General features: G+C 40.0%; 2 protein-coding genes and 1 long non-coding RNA gene across 4 annotated transcripts; 1 reads left to right on the forward strand and 2 right to left on the reverse strand.

Moving 5' to 3' along the window:
• Positions 1-8,249: 8,249 nt before the first annotated feature.
• Positions 8,250-21,284, reverse strand: LOC129761270 (protein GPR107). The gene is made up of 9 exons (XM_055758983.1): positions 20,989-21,284; positions 20,784-20,894; positions 20,577-20,722; positions 20,369-20,514; positions 20,221-20,318; positions 19,771-20,159; positions 19,315-19,705; positions 8,903-9,063; positions 8,250-8,825 (listed from the first exon to the last, which is right to left on the reverse strand). The coding sequence occupies exons 1-9, from the start codon at positions 21,082-21,084 to the stop codon at positions 8,684-8,686; spliced, it is 1,680 nt and encodes a 559-aa protein (XP_055614958.1). The 5' UTR covers positions 21,085-21,284; the 3' UTR covers positions 8,250-8,683.
• Positions 11,652-12,590, forward strand: LOC129761272 (uncharacterized). Its single transcript, XR_008740439.1, has 3 exons — positions 11,652-11,679; positions 11,743-11,887; positions 11,949-12,590. It is a non-coding gene; the product is annotated as an uncharacterized LOC129761272 (long non-coding RNA).
• On the reverse strand, positions 12,668-17,313 carry LOC129761271 (uncharacterized). Of its 2 annotated transcripts, XM_055758985.1 has the most exons (4): positions 16,241-17,313; positions 13,933-16,188; positions 13,696-13,879; positions 12,668-13,629 (listed from the first exon to the last, which is right to left on the reverse strand). In XM_055758985.1, coding segments are annotated over exons 2-4 (744 nt in total). In that variant the 5' UTR covers positions 13,935-16,188; positions 16,241-17,313; the 3' UTR covers positions 12,668-13,071. The 2 variants fall into 2 exon arrangements, with proteins under 2 accessions (XP_055614960.1, XP_055614959.1); XM_055758984.1 differs by having other exon boundaries at positions 13,933-17,313.

Below are 21,284 nucleotides of genomic sequence, written 5' to 3' on the forward strand. Positions count from 1 at the left end.
CAGAGACATTAAAACCAAGCTGCCTGGGGGAAATCGGCATTGCAAATACATGAAGGAAGGGCGAGCTTTTTTCCCACCGACATGTATTCTCTAATAGATTTCAAATCCAAGGTGTCTGGGGGAAATCAGCATGTAAATACCCTCGTGGTCGATAGTTTAACTAACGACGCGCACAAATGGATAGTGCTAATTGTAACTAGCGTGGACATTGCTGATTGCATACGTGCTGGCGAATAAGTTGGGAGTGATGAACGAGTGTTTTTTTTTATTATTTTCGTTCCAATAAGAATCTTTCGATGGGTTGATTGAAGAATGATACTTCAATGAACTGAATAGAACTTATGCTTGATAGAATATAAATAAAATTTAAATTTGGAACTTTTATGTTGGTTGCTTCGTGAAATTTCATATCAATGACCGATCATGTATTGTGAAACTTTTAGCACAACTGTAAGTGTAAAATTGTATATGGTAGCTGTTGTGTTAACATGACTTGAAATATCAAACGATTTTTTCCCCCCAAGGAAAGTTCATGCGACGAGCAAAATTGGAAAAATGAAGAAGTATTCGAAAAAGTGATTTCACATATGCTCTACATATCGTATTGGGTGCTGTTAGCCCAATTGAAATTCGCATTGAGACATGTAGCATAGTGTTCCGTTAGGGTTAAAGCGAAAAGGAAATGGGTTGAATAAACAGTCAGAAAATAAAAAATTATAAATTAAATTACCTTTTCCAATTCAAATATATTTTCTCTATACTAAAGCAACTCTTTTTTTTTGGTGAGAAAACTTGTGTTCGATAATGATTATAACCAGACAAAACAGACCCAAATCATTATCGAAGAGTTTAACAATATAATTCAATGTATTCTTCAAACATATCCAAAATCAGCATGCAGCAGATAGCCTAACGGAATCCTACGTCAACTATGCGGTCGTGTCTTGGACACAACCCTCCTGTGACTTTTTTTTTCGTGAAAAGCGTTGAAGAAATCCGTAACTTGATTCCATCGCCATCAACGACAATTAAAGAAAATGAAGAGGCACAAAGTTGCTTTGATTAATACCAACCGATCAGTATGTGGAAGCTTAAACAAACGGTTACAAATCTTAAGGATTGTAGTGGCGTAGATAATATTACGAAGCGAGTAATGATTGACTCATTCAATGTAATTTAGAACCTACTACTTCTAATTGTAAACGGCTCTCTTCAGCATGGCATGTTCCCAGAAGCATGGAAGAAAACAGTGGTGATCCCGATACCAAAAATACCTAAATCGACTAGGCCAGAAGACCATAGACCGATAAACATTTTACCACTTTACGAAAAGGTTTTAGAGACAATTGTGAAGGAACAGTTGATGGCATATGTGGAACGTACCGGAATCCTGTTGGAAGAGCAATCCGGTTTTAGGAAACATCACTCTTGTGAATCAGCCTTGAACTTATTACTCTTAAAGTGGAAGCAGTACATAGAGCAAGGAAAAATAATTCTTGCTGTTTTTGTAGATCTTAAACGAGCCTTCGAAACAATTGATCGGGAGAAGCTGAAAAGAGTGCTGAGGGGCATCGGTATCCGCGGGACCGTGCTGGATTGGTTTCACAGCTATCTAGAAAATCGTGTACAAGTGACAAAATACAACGGTTGCATATCACCAACAGCAGAAGTAAACTTAGGTGTTCCACAAGGTAGTGTGCTTGGACCATTGTTGTTTATATTGTATATAAACGATGTGAAATTGATCCTGCAAGAAGCTGAAATCAATCTCTTTGCCGACGATACAGTACTGTTTGTCGTTGCAGACAGTTTCGACGAGTGCTTCAATAAAATGAATCATGAGCTGAACATGTTTTCGGAGTGGTTAAAATGGAGGAGGCTTAAGCTGAACGTTACCAAGACAAAATTCATGGTTGTTCCTACACGGTTGAGTACTAATATAGATAGAACAATTCAAATTGACGGTGAGGAAATTAAGAGAGTAGAGTCAATGAAGTATCTCGGAGTTATGTTGGACGGAAAATTGAATTTTAACGAGCACATTAACTATACAATACGTAAGGCCGCCCAAAAGTTTGGTGTACTGTGCAGAGTCAATCGTTTCCTGACAACAGATGCGAAAATTATGGTCTACAAATCAATAATCGCTCCTCACTTTGATTATTGTGCTTCCATTCTGTTCCTCGCTACGAAACAACAAAGGAGAAGCATGCAGATCCTCCAGAATAAGGTGATGCGTTTAATTTTATGTTGTGATCGGCTGACACCAAGGATAAGAATGTTAAACTGTCTGCAATGGATGTCTATTCGACAACGAATCGAGTTTAACGCATTAGTTTTTGTATACCGTGTGACGATAGGAATGGCTCCACAATACTTGAGATGTACGGTAGTGTATGGAAGAGATGTACATCGTTACGAAACAAGACAAGCAGGAGATCTTAGATTGCAGAATTTTAAAAAGACGTGCACACAAAATTCTTTATTTTACAAGGGTTACCATTTATTTAACCAGCCTCCAGAAGCCGCAAAACGGGCGAATAATTTAAGGGAATTCAAAAATATATGCAAAGTGTTTGTATCACAACGAGTATTGGATTGAGAGACAAAGATGGAATACACGGAAGTGAAGCAAGATAAAAAGGAATCTCTCAGAATTGAAAAAAAAATTATCGAAAGATATCTGCTCGTAAACCTTCCACACTTCGAAAGATGTGTATGGGTATGAGGTGGGCCATCTAAGAAAAAAAAGAGCTCAGAACCACAAAAGAGAGAGTGTTTGTTTATTTTACGCACTGAAAAGCAAGATTCGGTGGTGATTATTCATTTTATTTAAATTTAGATTCATTTCAGCCATTGAATGTCGTCAGTATATGGTAAGAAAGCTGGAGTTTTGTATATTTACGATGGTTTCAACACGCGATTTGACCAAAGTCATAGATAATCTTCGAAAATTTTATGTTTGATGATGCATACCGGTTATTGATCGATATCACATCAAATTGGCTGATATCATTGATTATGTAGGGGCCGATACGAGAAGAATTTGCAGTATTTTTAGCGCCAAACGCCCTGCCCTATTCATCGTTTACTCAGTTGAAAAAAAATCAAGTTACAATACTTATAATAAGCCATTCCTCGTAATGTACATAGCACATTGTAAAATGATGATTTTCTAACATTTTCAGCGTGGAAAGAATACATGATACCGGGAAATTTGAAGATAAATTCTGATTTTTCTAGAAAATTTCAACGAATTTCATACCAAAAAAACAAAACATCCTCATTTTACTCGCTGCGCCATCTGGTTGTAAATCCAACGTAAATTCGTCAATAGCATAATGTGGAAATTTTCATTGGAATTTTAACATTTTGAAACTGGTTTCGTGCCTTTTAATCTCATAGTGATTACAACTCCGCATGTGTATAACGGATCTCTATAGTAGCATATCCGAAAAGGAACGTGAAACTATGGAAAACCCAGCTGTATGACACCCGCCATGTTTTTGGTGTCAACATCTCAAACGTCAAAAGTATTTATTTTCTTCAAAACAGCGATCCGCGTTGGCGGCATTGTGCTTCGTTTACTAGTTTAGGGGAGCGTCAACGAATAGCTGATTTTCAGTCGGAATGAACGTTCTCAAAATTAAAATTATGTATGAAAATTAGCTTTTCCATATCAAATTCGTATTTTATTTGAATTAAAAACATTTTTGTTTGCAGTTGGTGAAAAAGTCTCATACGAAAATTGTTTATGAAGACAATTTTATATTATAATTAAAAAATTCAGCAACAATTTTGGAATTGCATAGCCATATGGTTGAATGAAAGTCAGAAATAACCGTTTCAAGTAATTAAATAACATGATGTGAAAATTTTCATTCAAATTTTAGAATTTAAAAATCGGCTTCGTGTCTTCTAATCTGATAGAGATTACACTAACGAGTTTGGGACACAAATTATGGCCCTAATTTGAAGTCGCCACCATACGTCGACACCATCGCGAATTACCAATTTACCATTATCTGACATATCGTGATGTCGATGATGAACTTTTTCAGCAGAGGGATAGTGAGATGGGTGGGGCCGGTAGATAGAGTGAGGTAGCGATAATCGTGCCATACGGCTGGGAAAACCAGAGTAGAGGGTCCAAACAGGGGTATGACCAAAACGTCAAATCCCTCATATTGCCAGTGTGCCCAATATTGCTGCCGTTCACTGACATTTTGGTTCTGTCAATTACTGTTGTTTACAACTCGGTCCGGTTATATAGTCGAATAGTGGCTAACTTTAAACTCCATGTTATATGCGAACACCTCCATGTGAAACAGAAATATGAAAATCGCCCATGCAGTTAGAAATAAAGCAGCGCATTTTTCTTTATTTTTACTATCTCCGTGATTCAAACGATTTCAATCCTCGCAAATGATATGTTGGTAAACAAATGACGGCATATTGATTTTGATTTTAGGTAGCCTATATTCAATTGATGTCTTTGTCCCTGGGTCCAAAGTAGAGATGGGCAAAACAGCTCATCATGGTGAGCGGCTCAGAGCCATTCAGCTCATACAAGTGAGCAGCTCATTTGGAACAGCTCTTCAGCTCAGTTGAATTTTGCGGTTGTCCACACAATTGTCTATGAAACGTAACTATTATGGGACATTTTTTATAGTGTACATTTTCTTAATATACGGAAAGTAAAAAAATAAACGAATTTGATTTGTAATTGTACACAAACTAAAACTAATATGAATTCTTATAATATATATTATATTAAAACAAATATTGAATGTTGAAATCCAACATAGAAGATGCTTAGGATATGCTGAACTTAAACAACAGAAGAACCAGCAGTAGCCAAATGAAATGCCTTCAGAAATATTGGCCGAGACAACGTTTTTTGATAGAACTACCGAGATATTTTGACGTAGGACTACGTCTAACCGGAAGATATAGGGGGTGAAATGGAAATCTAGGCACTGAACAAGTAGAAAAAATGCAAGATTTGGAACGCTTATAACTCGAGCATTTCTCAATAGTTCGCAAAGGTTTTTGCATCAGTTGATAGGAAATATATCTACGCATCTATCATAACGAATAACATTTCATTTTTCTTGAGATAAATAATTGAATAATTGTAAAATATCAAGCATTGCCCAAATGCACTATGTGCCCATTTTTGATTGGTCCATTTTGTGCTCCTCAAATCGTACCGACCAAAACGGGCAACCAGAGCAGCAGCGAAAGAGAATGAAGCACGATTGGAAAGGAAAAAGAAAACAATTAACGAAACATTGGTCGCAGTCTCACACATGCGTAATTCTCGAGCCAGCCAGTCAGCTTAAAAATCCCCGCTCCGCTGCCGTAACGATCATTCTCATCCAAACCGTACACCACATCGGTTCGCATCACAACACATCAACAAACCAACCCAAGCAGCCATGTCTAGACATGGTAAAGGAGGAAAAGTGAAAGGAAAGGCAAAATCCCGCTCGAACCGTGTTGATCTGGAGTTCCCCACAAGGGTAGCTAGGCCGAACGCGTTAGTACCAGTGCACCAGTCCACCTAGCCGGCGTTATATAGTTTCGGCCGCCGAAGTGATCGAGTTAGCTGGCAAAGCTGCTCGCGACGATAAGAAAACCCGCATTCGGAACAGAACACATTTGGTTCGGTGGACATCAAGACAACAGGCAGTTGCAGCGAGTGGCAAACGCAATCGCAAAACGGCAGCAGGTAGCAGAAGAAAAAAGTTTGTTCTTTATACAATCTGCTTTGGTGGCAAATCCAGAACAAGGCGGCATCGAGGGCGTTCGAAATGGTTTTTTTCAAAACCACGAGTACTAAGTTTTCTAAATTGGAACCATTCCACAAAACACGGCGCTTATCAGGGCCATTAAACCTTTCAAAAAAGAGTTTACGAAATACAGTTCAATGTATTCTAAAATATTATCCAAAATAATAATAAAACATAAATTGATTTTTTCATAATTTGTTTGCCAGGATCTGATGAGTATGTGAATTTGGCAGTTGTTCTGAGCTTATTGATAGTTGGAGACTTTCCTGATTATTCAATTTTCACCAATTCTTAAATTGTTTCCAGATTGAAAGTACAGTAATTTACAATTAGTTCGACATTTAGCTAATTTTACGGACATGTAATGCGACTTATTTAGTTGGACATTTTTGTAAACATAGAGATCTAAATTATGACCCCACATTGAAAGTCGACACTGTACCACTGTCATCGCAAATGTTCAATTACAGGTTAAAATCGCCTCCAATGCGACACTGAGTGGCGCTTCGGCACGTCGCATTGAATGTAATTTACTGTACAACATGTCACAAAGCTGGATGGGAAGAAATTTTCCAATTGTGAAATCTGTGGCGAGTGGCAACAAATCGCTAAACAGGAAGGTTTAGCCGAACAAGATGGGGATATCGAGTGATAACAAAACAATAAACTCTTTAGGTCAAAGACAATTTTGTAATCCTGAAAAGGACCCTTTTTACTCTGCATGTGAATCCAACGAGCGAACAAATCGTAATGAATGTATTTTTTTGCCATCGCTGTCTTTTAACGCTCATTCGTTCATTTCGTTGGACTCGCCCCTTTGGCTGAGTCTGCCGATTTGTCTCTATCCTGTGAGCGTGTACCGCTAATGTACAAAACGCGCGCATCCGCTGAAAAACATATCATTCTCTTTCAAACCGTAAATCACAATGGTTGTACGACATCGTTTCACATCGCATCGCATCACATCAACAAAGCAACACAAGCAGCAACGTGGACGTGTGGACGCGGCAAAGGAGGACAAGTTGAGGGAAAGGCAAAGTCCCACTCGAACCGTGCAGGCCTGCAGTTCCCTGTTAGTCGCATTCACTGATTGCTCCGCAAGGGTAACTAGGCCGAACGGATTGGTACCGGAGCACCAGTATACCTAACAGCGGTTATAGACTTCGGCCGCCGGAGTGCTCGAGTTGGCTTGCAAAGCTGCTCACGAAAATAAGAAAACCCGCCTACAGAACAGAGCACATTCGGTTCGGTGGCAACATCTAATTTCAGCTAGTGGCGCCAAAAGATGCCCGGCGTTGAACATTTAATAAGTACAAAGCCTTCAGAAAAAATCAAGCATCAACTATGAGATAGTGAGAAAAAATTGAGAAAGTTTGTAAAAAAAAGCAAAAACACAACACCAAAGGTTCATTTTAGAACCCTCAACATGTTCATAAAGAGTAAACAGTAAACTAATCCATTTTTCAGGTAGATAGATAGGTATTCACGTAGGAGAAGAAAATAAAACAATATATTTAAAATATATATTTAACAAAAGCTGTCCCCTCTCTATAGTCCTACGTCAATCCGGTTATGTCCCCGACATTACCCACCCGTCTTTTATTTTGCCGATGTTTCCATCAGTTGAAGAGGATGATGGTCATCCATGACATGGCAAATCGTTCATCTTTTCTCAACCTTCTTTCAATGTCTTTTTCACTTAAGTATTACTTCGGTTAACCTTATCCCAACGCTTGTATTTGACTAGTGAGGATGGAATAATGAGAGAGGAATAGTTAGAGGAGCGAGAAGTGTACATTTTTTGTACCTTTGATCAATAGAATTTTCCATATAAAAAATCGCCGAGTAAAAAGAAAAAACTTGTTCAGAATTACTCTGTACACAAACCAAATGACAGATTGCTCTCAAAATTGACATTAAGACCACTGACAGCAGTACCAACTTTAAAAAAACAAAAACGGGAAGATTTAAAAATACAAATTCTTGTTATATATTTGACAGAATGTATATAATGACACTGATATTTCAATGAAATTATTTTCCATAATCAAACGGAAGGTTCGATCTGTTGGGGTACCAGTGACGTATTGACGATGAATAATCGTTGCTTCCTTTGGGCGTTTTCCACACCTCGCTTTTTTTTGAACGAACATTTCTTCAAACCAAAGATCTTAGAAATCGAAACAATTGTTTATTAATTAATAGCAGAGTGTCGCATATATTACATGTTATCACCAACTTGCACAGTCTGAAAACTTGTCTCTGACACGCGTAGAGCTGCAGCTCGATTTGTTCCACTGTCGAAGGAGTTTTATGCCCTCGACCGTTACGTTTCTGGTGTGTATGTTCTCCATATACTTGCAAATAGTTGCGATAACAAACATTGAGCCCTACTTCTAAGTTGTTGTTTTTTTGTTTATCTTGAGTACATATATGTTTTCGAAAAATGTTGGATTTGTTTTGGTCATTAACTAACTCTACTTGTTATCTTTGCTTGCTTGCTACGCTGAAAATCAAAAACACCGAGGAATTAAACGAAGTCAGTCTAAGTTTCTTACCATGAAAAGAAAGGTCGTAAAAATGTTAATCAATTTGTAACTGATAATGTTTTTTGTTTTAATTATTTGCTGCGCCCTGCAAAGAAGATCCATTAAAACACAAATTGCACGCATGTGTTTGCAAAAATCACAGAAAAGGCATGTTGCTTGGAAGCCGTTTTGCTGAAAATCAAGATAAATTACCGCCGACCGATGTCGATCAACTGTTTCCTTTTTCCTCGTTCGGTGAGTCGATTGCCCGGTGGGCAGTACTTTCCGAGTATAATGTATGAAGTAACAATAGAGTTATTGGTTTGAATTCTAAGTCAAATAGTTGGGAGAAGGGTGAGCTTAATCATATTCATGGGACGATTCGCGCTTGCTTATCAGATTCTCGCGTTCCTCTTCGTTCGACTCGTGGACCATCGTGGCTGGCGGTTGTGAGCGGTTGGTCACCTTGCTGATGCCCTCGGTGAGGCCACTTTGGGTGAGACTGAAATGTGTGGTAAGGGTTTGGGTGATATTAGGCGCGATAAATTTATCGAGAGTGCACAATAGCACAATACTAACATTTCCACTTCGTCGTCATCATCATCGTCGTTGGCGTGCATCGAAAAGTATGGATTTTGCGAAACCGGCCGGAATTTGTACCCGGTGAGCACGAAGAACACGTACGTTGCCATCTCCTTAAACATCTCGTCCAACCAGGCGTACTGGAACGCGACTGTTATCTGCAACAGACGGATGGGATTGAAGGTTAGTACACAGGTACCGACACTCGGCAACAAATGAATATTTTAATGGCCGACATTACACCCCGGCAAAGGATTTTTTTCATAGGCAGTAATCACGATTCAACGAATACAAACATCAGCATCAAGAAAGAAAATACTTTGTTGTGATTATCGTACAACAGTTTTAATAGTTTTGATTTTCAGTGAAGTAAATATACCCACTCTGAGTGTTTAAATCTTGGAAGAATTTGATATATGTTCTTCGCGTACTTTTAAATACGTAGTTTTTACTCTTACTTGATCAGTTCTGAATCTATTTCATTAAATCTCATCATTATAATAGAAAATCATTATCAGAGACACAATCTATTCAAACGATCAAAACAATATTCCTTGAAAACTCGATGCACTATTAAATAGGATATTTATTCTAATCGAAAAATCTTATATTCGTTCAATAATTTAATTCACAAAATTCTTTATTTCTCCCTAATAATTAACGCTTTATCAGCTTCATGTGTGCATGAAGCTCTCATTTTCGTATTTACAAAAAAATTACCGAATATTTGGCTATCTGACTCCGAAGTTGGCCAAATCTTCGTTATTCGGTATTCGACCTCGGGGTAACAACCAATATCCGTTCCATCACTCATAGAAAAAAGTCCATGTCGCACTTTCCATCACCATCATTTGTAATATAAATGGCATGATGAATTAGACTTCCAAAATATGTGAACGGAAGAATTGTCAAACGACCAGGGTATTTTACATTTCTCTTTGAAGTTATTGCATCTTCCAAAAATTTTCTCAAAAAGACCTGGTTTAGATAGCTTACCATCAACACGAATGAACAGTCAGAGGTGCAACGAAGTACTTCAGAATCATTTACTGCTGTTTTTGCATCAAAAACAATGTGATAATTGGACAATTTGGCATCAATTTATAAAATCCGGAAGGTTATGGCATGGTTTAATGAATAGGGACTTCAGATTCTGGACTGGTCAGCTTGTTTACCAACTCAAAACCCTGTCAGGAACTTATGAGGAGTGATCGGACGAATAGTGGAGGCAGTATGAGTCATTTGAAGAGCTTAAACGAGCAGTATCCTCTGCGTAGAACGAGATACACACTACAACATGGCGCAGCATGGTCGTAACCAGGGTAACCAGGGCAACTATAATTTTCAAAAATCAGGAAGAAATCAGGATAGCTCATATTGAGTTGTCCGGAAAGTTCATACCGATTTTTGGGAAAACAGATTCATAACTTTCATAGGCAGATTCAGATATATTAAATTTTATTATGCATTCTACAATCTTATTATTGTATTCAACAATCTCCTGCCATCTTCCACCATCTTTCAGGCAACCTCCCAAAACATGTTTTTTTCTCGTACTTTTTTTGGTTGTTTGGTTCGAGTATAGATATATTTTATATAATTTCACCATTCAAGTTGATTCTACTTTGAATCTATCGAAAAAATGTGGTATAAAATACTATTATATTGACATTGAATTCAAGAAGTTTCTATTGGGTAATATTACACTCTGAAACGTGTTCCCTCATTAATAACTTTGCGGCTACTTGTTCCTCAAACTTAATCTCGTTCTTATTTCTCAAATTCGTCAGATATTCTGGATTCATAAAATTATCCAGAACTGTTTTGAAAAACATTTGTGTGTATTGAAAATAATTCAGGATTTTACTCCGGAAAAGCTTATTCAATCGATTCGCAACGATCATACATATTGGTGCCTATTCTGTATTCCGACGGATTTCTATTTCGTTCGAAAGTGATATTTCGATCGTTTTCGAATTTACCATTCCCTATTCCAATCGTTTTGCTCGTTTCGAACGAAAGTGTTAGAAAATTTCGAATATGCATCGATCTGTCAAAAACCGATAAACAAAAAGAAACACCGTATTAAATAGCGGCGAGTGCGAGTTGAATTTCAGTTAATTTTTGATCCTAAGAGAAATTTGTGAGAAAATTTTCTCGTTCAATGGATTCCGTTTTGTTACCGATTTTGGCGGAGCAAGAAGAAATTGGAATGCCTTGCTACCATCGGCGAAACCACCGAAAATCAACCGACTTCATGAAACTTTCTGATGAAGCGTAAGTATCCGTCTCAAAAATCCCATGTTTGTTTCTCTTATTGATTAATTTTGCCCTTATTCAGATTCATCAAAAGTTTTCGTCTAAGTAAGGAAGCTTTTCGGTACGTTTTAGAGGAAATTGAGAACTGCCTTACCACAAGGAAAGGTGGTCTATCCACGGAGGTGAAACTCGCAGCATGTTTGCGATTCTTTGCTGAAGGAAATTATCAACATGGAGCAGGGCAAGATTATCACATTGCCATAGCACAGCCCACATTTTCCAAGGTGCTGACTGAAATGCTTAACATTCTGGAGCGGACACTGTGTAAGAAATGGATTTCCCTAAATATGACGGAAGACGAACAGCGGCGTGCTAAACTACACTTCTATCAGAAAACATCAATTCCGGGTGTTATTATGTGTTTGGATGGAACCCACGTAAAAATTATTCCACCTAAGCTGAATCGAAATTTGTTTTTTAATCGAAAGGGATTTTATAGTCTCAACGTTCTGATTGTAAGTATTATTAGTATTTGAATTAACAAATCAATGAACAAATACTCTTTTTTATCAACATAGGTTTGTGACGATCAGCAAAGGATTCGTTTCGTTGATCCTACCTTCCAGGGATCTAATCATGACTCTCATATATGGCGTGTAAGCCCTGCAAGAACTCACTTTGAGCAGCTTCACCAAAATGGTGAAGTTAATACTAAGATTCTAGGTAATGTTCAACTACAATATTTTAGTATACTTGTATGTACTGTGTGATAAAATATTTTCAGGTGATGCTGGTTATCCATCGGAACCTTGGTTAGTAACGCCATTCAGAGCAGCGGAGGAAGGGAGTTTGGAGAGCGATTTTAATCGCAGGCATGCCTTGGGTCGTGCTATCGTCGAGCGGACAATCGGTTTACTAAAAAATCGGTTTAGATGCATCCTTGGCGCGAGACAACTTCACTACAATCCTACTAAATGCGCTCAAATTATAAATGTATGCTGTGCACTTCACAATATATGCTTAGAATTTGGTCGTTCTCAGTAGTTATAATATGTTATGCAGCTGTTTACATAATAAACTTTTGTTTAAATTAATATTTATGACTGTTAAATTTCATCTAACTTGTTTGCAAATGCTCAAATAAATAACAACCACCGGAAAAGGAAGTGTCTTCCTTACTTAACTATGGTTTCGGCAGAATTATTTACTCTTATTCCTGCCAACACTTTGAGAACATGTCATTATCGATTTCTCGTAAGCAGGCCAAGTATTCAAATAACCATTATTAATACTTTTTGCGTTGTTTTAACCCCTTGCTGTACGATTTAATTTCCAACAGCACGGCCCAAAACGAGCACTTCGAGTCGTTCCGCTACTCTGCTGAGTGTGGGTATCTAACATGGGTGCCCTATGATGAGCAAATACATGTTGTGTTTAAAATAAAAACGAAGGAGTTATTATTACGTACTAACTCGTTCGTTTTTATTTTAATTATAATATTCAAATTATATTTTATATTTTTAGCTCATTCAATTTTTTTTTAAATAACGGAAATTTTATAATCTTCAGTTGTCGGTATCCTCATCATATGCCTGAAGCTATGTAATTATTTCACATCGAGAAACAACGAGTGAAGTTCAATGTTGTACGTGAAGGGGTTAAGGAAGTTCCATAAACTATAGGCGAAATTCGTGAATTTTAAAAAAGTTTATATAATTTTGATGCTATTCCAAACAAACTTCAAAGAAAAAATTAAGTAAGATTTTTCTTCCATGGAAAGATATAAAAATACGATTAGAACTTTTTTTCATTTTTTTATACTTGAGTTACAATATAAAGATAAAAAATCAGATCACTGATATTTTGAAACATTATTCTAATGTTCTGAAATATACGCAATCTGCGTTTCAAGGATTTGTCGCTATTGATTTCTCCAGCGCGATCTTCTCCATCTCGTGGTTATGTCGTTTTTGTTCACTCAGATGTTCTTTGAGTGTGGCATCCACGGAAAGAATCGCTCGAGCTGATTGGCGCTGATAATGAACCAGATCACTCAAATTCTTGTTTGTGTTTTTTAACAGGGATTTCACATTGGTGTGAAATTTGTTTTGTTGCTCGACTTGCAGCTCTAATAGCCTCGTGGTAGAAGGTCTGGATTTTTTCGGCTGAGAGGGCTGGAAGTGAATGGTATTATTGATACCGTCACACTCGTCGGAAGTACCATAATATATAAAATTTTCCTGGTCTGCAGCTTGAGGTTCACCCGAAGGCGAACCCAACTGTGTTCCATGAGATGAGGTACCCGGGATTCCTTCCACGGTCGCAAGTAACCCAGTTAGTAGAACTGCCTGCTCCTCCAGCTCGGACAAATTGATAATTTTATTGGGTCCTCCACCTGTCGCCCTCTGCTCCCGTTTGTTGTGAGCGAGTTTTCGCTTTAATCCGGACTTATAGTCCGCCCAAACCTACACAGAAAACCAGGGCAAAAATAAGACTATAAACATATGTTTCGGATTCGTTTTAGTATATACCTTTTTCCATCCACTTCCATCGCGAATAGGCGGTCCCAAACTATTGACTTCTGCCGCCAGATCATCCCAGTAGGGTCCGGAATTTCCTCGGGAGAAACCCTTTGCTATGTCCGGCTCTTGCTCCAGAAGCAGCACAATCCGCTCGAACTGATTTTTAGTGGTTGTTTTGTTTTTGTTTTTTTCCCTGTTGAACGTTAAAATTAATTTAAAGAAAAAAATGATTAAAAATTAGCTTACATTTTTGCAGTTCACCGCTCATCCGCTGCGGAAATTATTCACTCCTTCATAAACAAAGTGGGTTTGACGTTTGGTTTGATTCGAATGAAAGATGTTCGAAAACAAAACAGTCCGAACGAAAGGTATTCGAATTTGAAAACACCTCGAACGAAACAGGGAATGGAATTTACCAAGTCGTTCGAAATATTTCGAATCGATTGAAATACAGAATAGACACCATTGATAAAAGAGTTAGGTAAAGGTTTGTATCAAGAGAATTTAATGTAATGTAAGCATTATACATTTGCGAATCGGAGAGCTAATATGGCAGTTCTCACATCCAAACAGGAAAACTGTGGAAGGGATCCCAGTATATTTTTTACGGTTAATATTCATTCTGATAAAGTAAAAAGTACAAAAATCAAGAGAAATCAGGATCACTTCAGAAAAATCAGGCAAAATTGAGTGTTTGTCAGGTAACGTCAGGGAACGTCCCACTAAAGTCTGGGGAATCCTGCAAAATCAGGAAGGTTGGCATCTCTGGTCGTAACCATCCCGAACAGGTTATTTGAACTGATTGAGAACTAAAGATGACCTACGAATTAGAAACTTATCGTAATTCATGTGAAATCGATTTTAATTTTGTAAAGGGGTGAGAGTTTTTCCATCTGGTTCTATAGTTATGAAACACTCGAATTTTAGTTTTTTTAATGTTTCGCGCCTGATCACAACAATAACGTTGAATTGACCAGTCTTATATTCTACACCATTTACTTCAATTCATCCGACTTCTTGTATATCTCTGGAAATTTAGAAAAAATGAGTGGTTCTATAATTTTGAAACGCAGTGTATGAGGAAATGCTCGAATTATAAGCATTCGAAATTTGCAGTCAATCATTGACGCGCACTAAGACAATACTGAGTCAATTACGAAAATGTTCTTTTCATAACGTCATAGAAGAGTTTAGATATTATCCACAACATTGTTTCGCCAACAAACCCAGTCCATGGCTGCAGTTCTCCAACCCTGGACTAAACCAATTCTTACCAAGTCCTGCTCCACCTGGTCCAACCATCACATTCGCTGGACTGCTTCTTGTACCTGACTATCGCACTCGTGCAGCCTGTGTGGCTTTCTGAATGCTGGGTTCCTCGTAGAGTTGTACCAGTGCATGATCCACACTCTTTCACTCTATGCTCTGTTTTCCTGTACGTGTATTGTTCGGAGTACTCGATGTTCGAAAATTAATTTTTTTTGCAGAGTAAAATAAAATTACATCCGGTATTGTTGAAGAACAGAACAAATGAGGTTGCTATGCGTTGCTAGGAAGTATACAATGGAAGCGTTGCTTATTAACTTGCTTTCAACCCGATTGCTATGATTACAACATTCCAACCCAATCAGATTCTCGTTGTTTTCAACAAGACGGGTCTATGGTACTAGGTGAGGCCGTTTCGTCACTAAGTTGTTTAGGGGAGCGGTATATGAAAACAGTACGGAAGAAAGTAGAAGGGGAATTATTTGCTTGTAGCGTGAAAGAGACAGACTGATCACGAGCGAGCTCCGGCAATAGCGTATTGTGTTTTGTTTACAAACAAAACACAGTAGACTTCCAAGATGGCTGAAGAGTGGTTTTAGCAAGTTGGCCCACCTTAGTATATACTTCTAGGCGCCTTGGTTTTCAAGCTTCTATTTTGTCAAGGACTTCCATCTGCAGGATGCTGCTTCGTGTTCACATATTCTAGTTTGATTATTCTTTGCGCCATCACATCTCGGATTGAGTGGTATCTGATGTTCAGATGCATGGTTCGGGGATCGTATCCTTGGTTCCGTGAAATACAGATGACGGATTGGTTCTCGCATCGCAAACCGAAAAAACTGTGACTGAAGTAGTGCCACGAAACTGCTTCCTGTGAGGTATGAGAAAGCAAGTATTCCGCTTTGCACGAGGACAGCGCAACGGTCGGGTGCCGTTCAGTGCCGTTCCTCGACACAGCTCTTCCCATTCACATGAAAACGTATCCCGGATTTCCTGGTATCCGACTATCCTCCCCAATCGACATCGGTATGCTTGATCTTGTGCCTCACATGAAATCGTTCACGTGCCTTTCTCAGCCCATAGACTTGTTTCAAAGTGTCAGCAAATCCTCATGGCAGATAGCATCCATCTGTTCTACGTCGAGATCATGTTCAAGCCCAATCGTACCACCGGGGAATAAACTTCATCGTAATCGATTTCGGGTCGCTGCGAATATCCTTTGAGGACCGGACGTACCTTGTATTGTTGGACGTAAACAGTCGGTTCTGGTTTCATCTTAGAGACCCACCTGCTTCTGATTGACTTTCAGTCACTCGGAAGATTGGTAATCTCTCACGTTTCTTTCGTCTCCAAAGCAACTATTTCCTCATGCATGGTAGCTATCCACTGGTAGCAATTTGGTGTGTTTAATGCTTCCTCGTAACTTTGAGGATCATCCAACGTTTTCTCGCAGATCATCAGTGAGGAGTGGAGGGGAAACAACTTCGTCAGAAAACGAACTATATGTAACAAAATCTGAATACTTGCCAGGAAATCGGCGCTTCCGCTCGCTGCGCTTAAGCCCTTACTATTGTTCAACAGTTTATCCGCTAAATTGAGACGAAAGCGCAGGCTCGCATCTAGGTACTCAGGGTCACTTGTATCGCTGTTGAAAATTACAATTTTATCACCTCCGGCTTCAGTTTGGATTTCGACACGCCGCTGGAATCAGGCTCTTCGACTGAATGCGATTTCATGAATTGCATCTGCTGTTAATCCATATGAAGTTGCATATGAAGAATGAATTGATATATTCGGTTCCATTGTCCGATCTCAGAGCTTTCAGTTTCCTCTCTATTTGACGCTCGACCATGGACTCGAAGTACTCATAGGCTTCAATGTCTTGATTTTTCTATTCCAGGAAAAAGAGGAAAACCTTCCGGTTCGTATCATCGATGAACGTCATCACATAACGGCTACCACAGAGAGAAGCGACGTCGTTTCTGCCAGATGACCGTGCTACTCATCATCAGTGTTTATTCATGCTTTCGGTTCAGCATGTACAGGCCGCTACTAGATGCGATCACGTTGCCGTCGTTCTCACGAACTTGGCACCTGTCAGCATTAAATACCATCGTCAGTCCCTTCTCACAAATCTTGCATATTGAAAGAAGGTTAGTGGCCAGTTCCGGAATTTGCAGCACTTCCTTGGCCTCAATAAGATTTTCATTTAGCTCAAACTTGACCATTTCCTTTGCCACTGGCAGCTTGCTTCCGTTGTTCGCAGTATCTACCGCGTGCGCAATTGGCTCTTGCCGAATGAAATCATCGTCTATACGAGTCATGTGGCGCGTGGCACCGGAATCAAAGTACCACTTCTTTTTGCTTACCTCGTCCATCGCAAAAACGTTGCACAAAGCTTTACTAAACGTTTCTGGCGAATTTAGCTTCTGATGCCCACGCTTCTTGCAAATGTGGCACGTGTCGTCCTTCTTCTTCGAACCGTTATTACCGCACCGGCATTTTACCTTCGGATTTGCGTACAATGCATCGTCTCCGCCACTGTTCTTGGGTTCATTCTGCAGCATCACGTCTTGTAAAATTTTCGTCTTCACCGCGTCTGATGTCAACGCAGAGCCCGAGGGCTCAAGTCCCATTATCATAGGCTCATAGTGGTCAGGGAGCCCCATAAGCAACAACGCAGCCAGCCATGAGTCGTCGAGTTTGAAACCAATTACAGCAAGCATGTGCGCCGTGGACATCAGCTCGTCAACGTACGATTCCACACTGCCGCATTCGTCCAAACGAATCGATGTTAGCTTTCTCAGCAACGCGATTTTTCTTGTCAGGCCGTCGTCTTGGAGAGCGTTCCTCAGCATCTCCCCCTTTGGCCTTCTTTGCGTCCTGGGCGAGACTGTAATTTGTCATCTCCAGGCTCAAACGAATCGTGGTCATGGCCTGACCTTCTCTAGGTGAACCTGCATACCAGGAACCTTCGCGAATAAGTGTCATTTTCATCGCTAACAACCAAGTAGAATAATTTTCTCGACCTTTCAGCTTCTCCATGATCGGTATAGTGTTGCTTCGTCCACTCCCAGCAGCCGGCAATCCAGATCCGATTCTAGCAGCCGGCTCTCCAGCTCCGCTTCGCTGTTCAGCTGTTTCATCATCTTCAAGAAAATTATCTTCAGTTCTTTTAAACTTCATAAAGCTTATCTTCGAGCCAGTTCTTCTGGGCCCACAACCTTTTGCATAGCAGAATAATATACGTCTGGTAAGGTTGATGATCAGAAGAGTAATGAAAATTTATTTCGATCTCGAGCTGCGCGTATAATTTTTCTTTACCACCATTGCTACTAGCTAGAAGGGAGCTGTGGACGTTGATGTTGGTAATGTTGAACAAGTGGTCTCGCATCCTCAATCTGCACATTTTTTCGTGGATTGGTCACGTATCAGCATATCCTTCCAGCTTTGATCACTTTCTAAATACTGGGTTCACCTGTGCGTTGCATGAGCTCGTGGTTCGTCTTTCATACACCGTCCTCCTGTACACCGTCGAAGATGGTTCTCAACACCTGTCGTTCGAAGACTCCGAGTGCTCGCAGGTCCTCTTCAAGTATTGGGCTTGATCACGAACGTCACTTCACGATGAAAACGAAATGATTTGTATCGAAGGTTATATGCACTTCATTTCGTTCCCACCGTGAAACGACGTTCGTGATCAGGCCCATTGTCCACGTTCCGTGCCGTAGAGGACAACCGGTCCAGATTGCTAAGGTACGACTCCCATTGATAATGTAGTGTTCAACTACCTTCTCAAATGTTTTGCCGATAATGTCTACGTCATCAGCGAAGCAGATGAATTGACTGGATCTATTGGAAATCGTGCTACGCAAGTTAAATGCCGCTCGTTTCATAACACCCTCTAGCGTAATGTTGAATAACAGGCAAGAGAGATCATCACCTTGGCGAAGCCCCTTGCGGGACTTGAACGAATTAGATAATCCACCCGATATTCGCACACAGCAATGCTTTCTATCCGTCGTAGCCTTAATCAGTCTTGTCAGCTTCCCGGAAAAGCCGGTTTCTTCTACAATTCTTCATAGCTCTTTTCGTGTTATTGAATTATATGCGGATTTAAATTCGGTGAGAAGAATTTTCTGAAGAATCTTTCTTGAAGATAAGACAAAGAATCCCATCTTTCCACTCCTTCGGTAGCTGTTCTGTTAGTCGATGCAGGCCCGGTTCAATACTTTCTTTCCATTTTTTTAGCACCATATTCGGTGTGGTCTCATAAGAGTGTTTTCTACACCCCAACTGTTATGTTTGGTGTCTATAAAAGAGAAAAGAAAACGGACATCTTCAAGCATCACTTCAAGTTACCTTCAACAAATAGACGATTATCCGGGTGAAGTAAATGTAGCACACGATCATGATGTAGAACTGCCGGAACAGCTTCAGCTTGCGCAAGTTGATGGCCGCCTTCCCATCGGTTCCGGCCGCTTCCTGCAAGTGTCGAATCGACCACACCACCGGGAACAGAATCGCTCCGCAGCACAGCAAATCAACCAGAATGAAAATGTCCCTCCAGGTGCTGTGTTCTTTGTCACCCTCCTCGCTCTCGGCGATAATAATCTCCGCCACATTGGCTAACACCTGCAGGGGGATCACAATCATAAAGAGCTTCTTGTCCTTGTCCGCCAGGATGTGCTTGATGAAGGTCCAACCGGTGCCGATGAGAACGATCGTAATGAACAGAACGGCGCCCTTCAGTCTGGAAAGGCAATTTAACGATTTTTTTGCATAATCATCTCACAACTGTTCAAAGAGCAAACTTACAAATGGGTGATATAATACAGAATGGCCCACGCTTCCACGTGCTCTCCTTGGGTTTCGATGAAGTGATAGTTGATTGCATGGAACATCAGCGAGAGAGACTTCAGGAACACAAGCACCGCCATCAGATAGTGGATTTTGAAGACGGGATGTTTGCTCTTTTTCAAAATAAACACCCAGAACAGTCCGGACAGGAAGAACAGCAGTGACATCATGAAGTAGAGGGCCGGGAGTGGCATTTCCCCTGCCGACAGATAGTTTCCGCTGTTGTTCTCCTCGATGGTCACATCGAACTGGAGCGCGTACAGATTGTTCAGGTCGTAGTTGGGACAGCTGTGGAAGTACAGATTGTACAGACCCTCGTCGGATTTGCTGGCCACGTACACGGCAAACTGGGAGGATACAAGATCAAATAAATTGCATCTGGAACAGATCAAGATATTCCGAACTCACATTGAATTTGCAGTATTTGTAGATATCCACTTTCTCACAGGTCAGTGACAAATTAAAATTATGACACACCGAAGACTTCAAACCGGATGGATCGATAGCTGGAATCAAAATCTCAGTAAATGAGCTAGAAAATTGTACCACTGAGTACCTTCCCGTTTACGGCGCTGCATATACATTGATTTGGAGTCGCTGACCTTTGCGAAAGATTGCCGCTTCGAACGAAGCGCCGGAATTTGCTTGCGGTCCTTGTATATGTGAACATTCTGCCACTCACTCGAACAGTTCAAGTGAACCCTACGGGAGAGAAAAGAATGCAATGATAGTTTTCAAATTTGAAATCGCCATTATGCACTTACACGTCATGTTTAAGATCCATGCTGAAGAACACAATCGGTCCGCTTCGCAGCGAACCAATCGGTTCGCGCAAAATACAATTTTCCTGGTGAGTATCCAAGTAAGGATTCATCGCATCCGACAGGGTCCTATCCAGTGAGAGTCCGAACTAGAAAGCAAAACAATCAGTTACTCAGTGCCGCCGTGTTTCACATTCCAATTTCACACACAAGTCTATCTTCCGATCCCGGATCAACCCGGAATCCGGTCACCTTAACGTCCAAAATTCCCCCCGAGTAAAACCCGAACGTACTCAGTGGAATGTATCGTCGAACGTCGTCCTGAAAAACACAAAATTTGAAAACAAAAAATACAATTATTTGCTTACGCAAACACATCCGCGCGGATCCCTCCACAATTGTTTTTTTTTCATACTCGAACTTCCAGATGATGTCTTCGGCCATCGGTGAATTGTGTAAACAAAAGCATCACAGTTGCCCAGAGGGCTATCGGAACGGTTGTTGCCTTCATGCCTCGGTTGTGGGGGAAACACGATGCCGTCTGTTTAGTGCATTAGGATGCACTCAATTTATATGAAAATATTGCAATAGGGAGGAAATTTCCTGAAAAACTTAGCAATAGTGTAATGTTCGGTTTCGATTTTTCACTATACGTTGCTGTTTTTTTTTGTCCGTAAAAAAGACGTAGGAGTTGTCAAATTCAACGCAGTG

This window comes from Toxorhynchites rutilus, chromosome 1 (assembly GCF_029784135.1).
Source record: "Toxorhynchites rutilus septentrionalis strain SRP chromosome 1, ASM2978413v1, whole genome shotgun sequence".
In the NCBI taxonomy this organism is placed as follows: Eukaryota; Metazoa; Arthropoda; class Insecta; order Diptera; family Culicidae; genus Toxorhynchites; species Toxorhynchites rutilus.

What these genes read in the sequence shown, in the direction of transcription:
- LOC129761271 (XM_055758985.1), bottom strand. An exon ending in ATGGAAGTGGATGGAAAAAG is followed by an intron (nt 13,630 to 13,695) that starts GTATATACTAAA and finishes TTTTCTGTGTAG; the next exon opens with GTTTGGGCGGACTATAAGTC.
- LOC129761270 (XM_055758983.1), bottom strand. Translation starts at nt 21,084, where the DNA reads ATGAAGGCAACAACCGTTCCGATAGCCCTCTGGGCAACTGTGATGCTT. An exon ending in CGGGATCGGAAGATAGACTT is followed by an intron (nt 20,723 to 20,783) that starts GTGTGTGAAATT and finishes TTTGCTTTCTAG; the next exon opens with TTCGGACTCTCACTGGATAG. An exon ending in TAATCGTCTATTTGTTGAAG is followed by an intron (nt 9,064 to 19,314) that starts GTAACTTGAAGT and finishes CGTCTGTTGCAG; the next exon opens with ATAACAGTCGCGTTCCAGTA.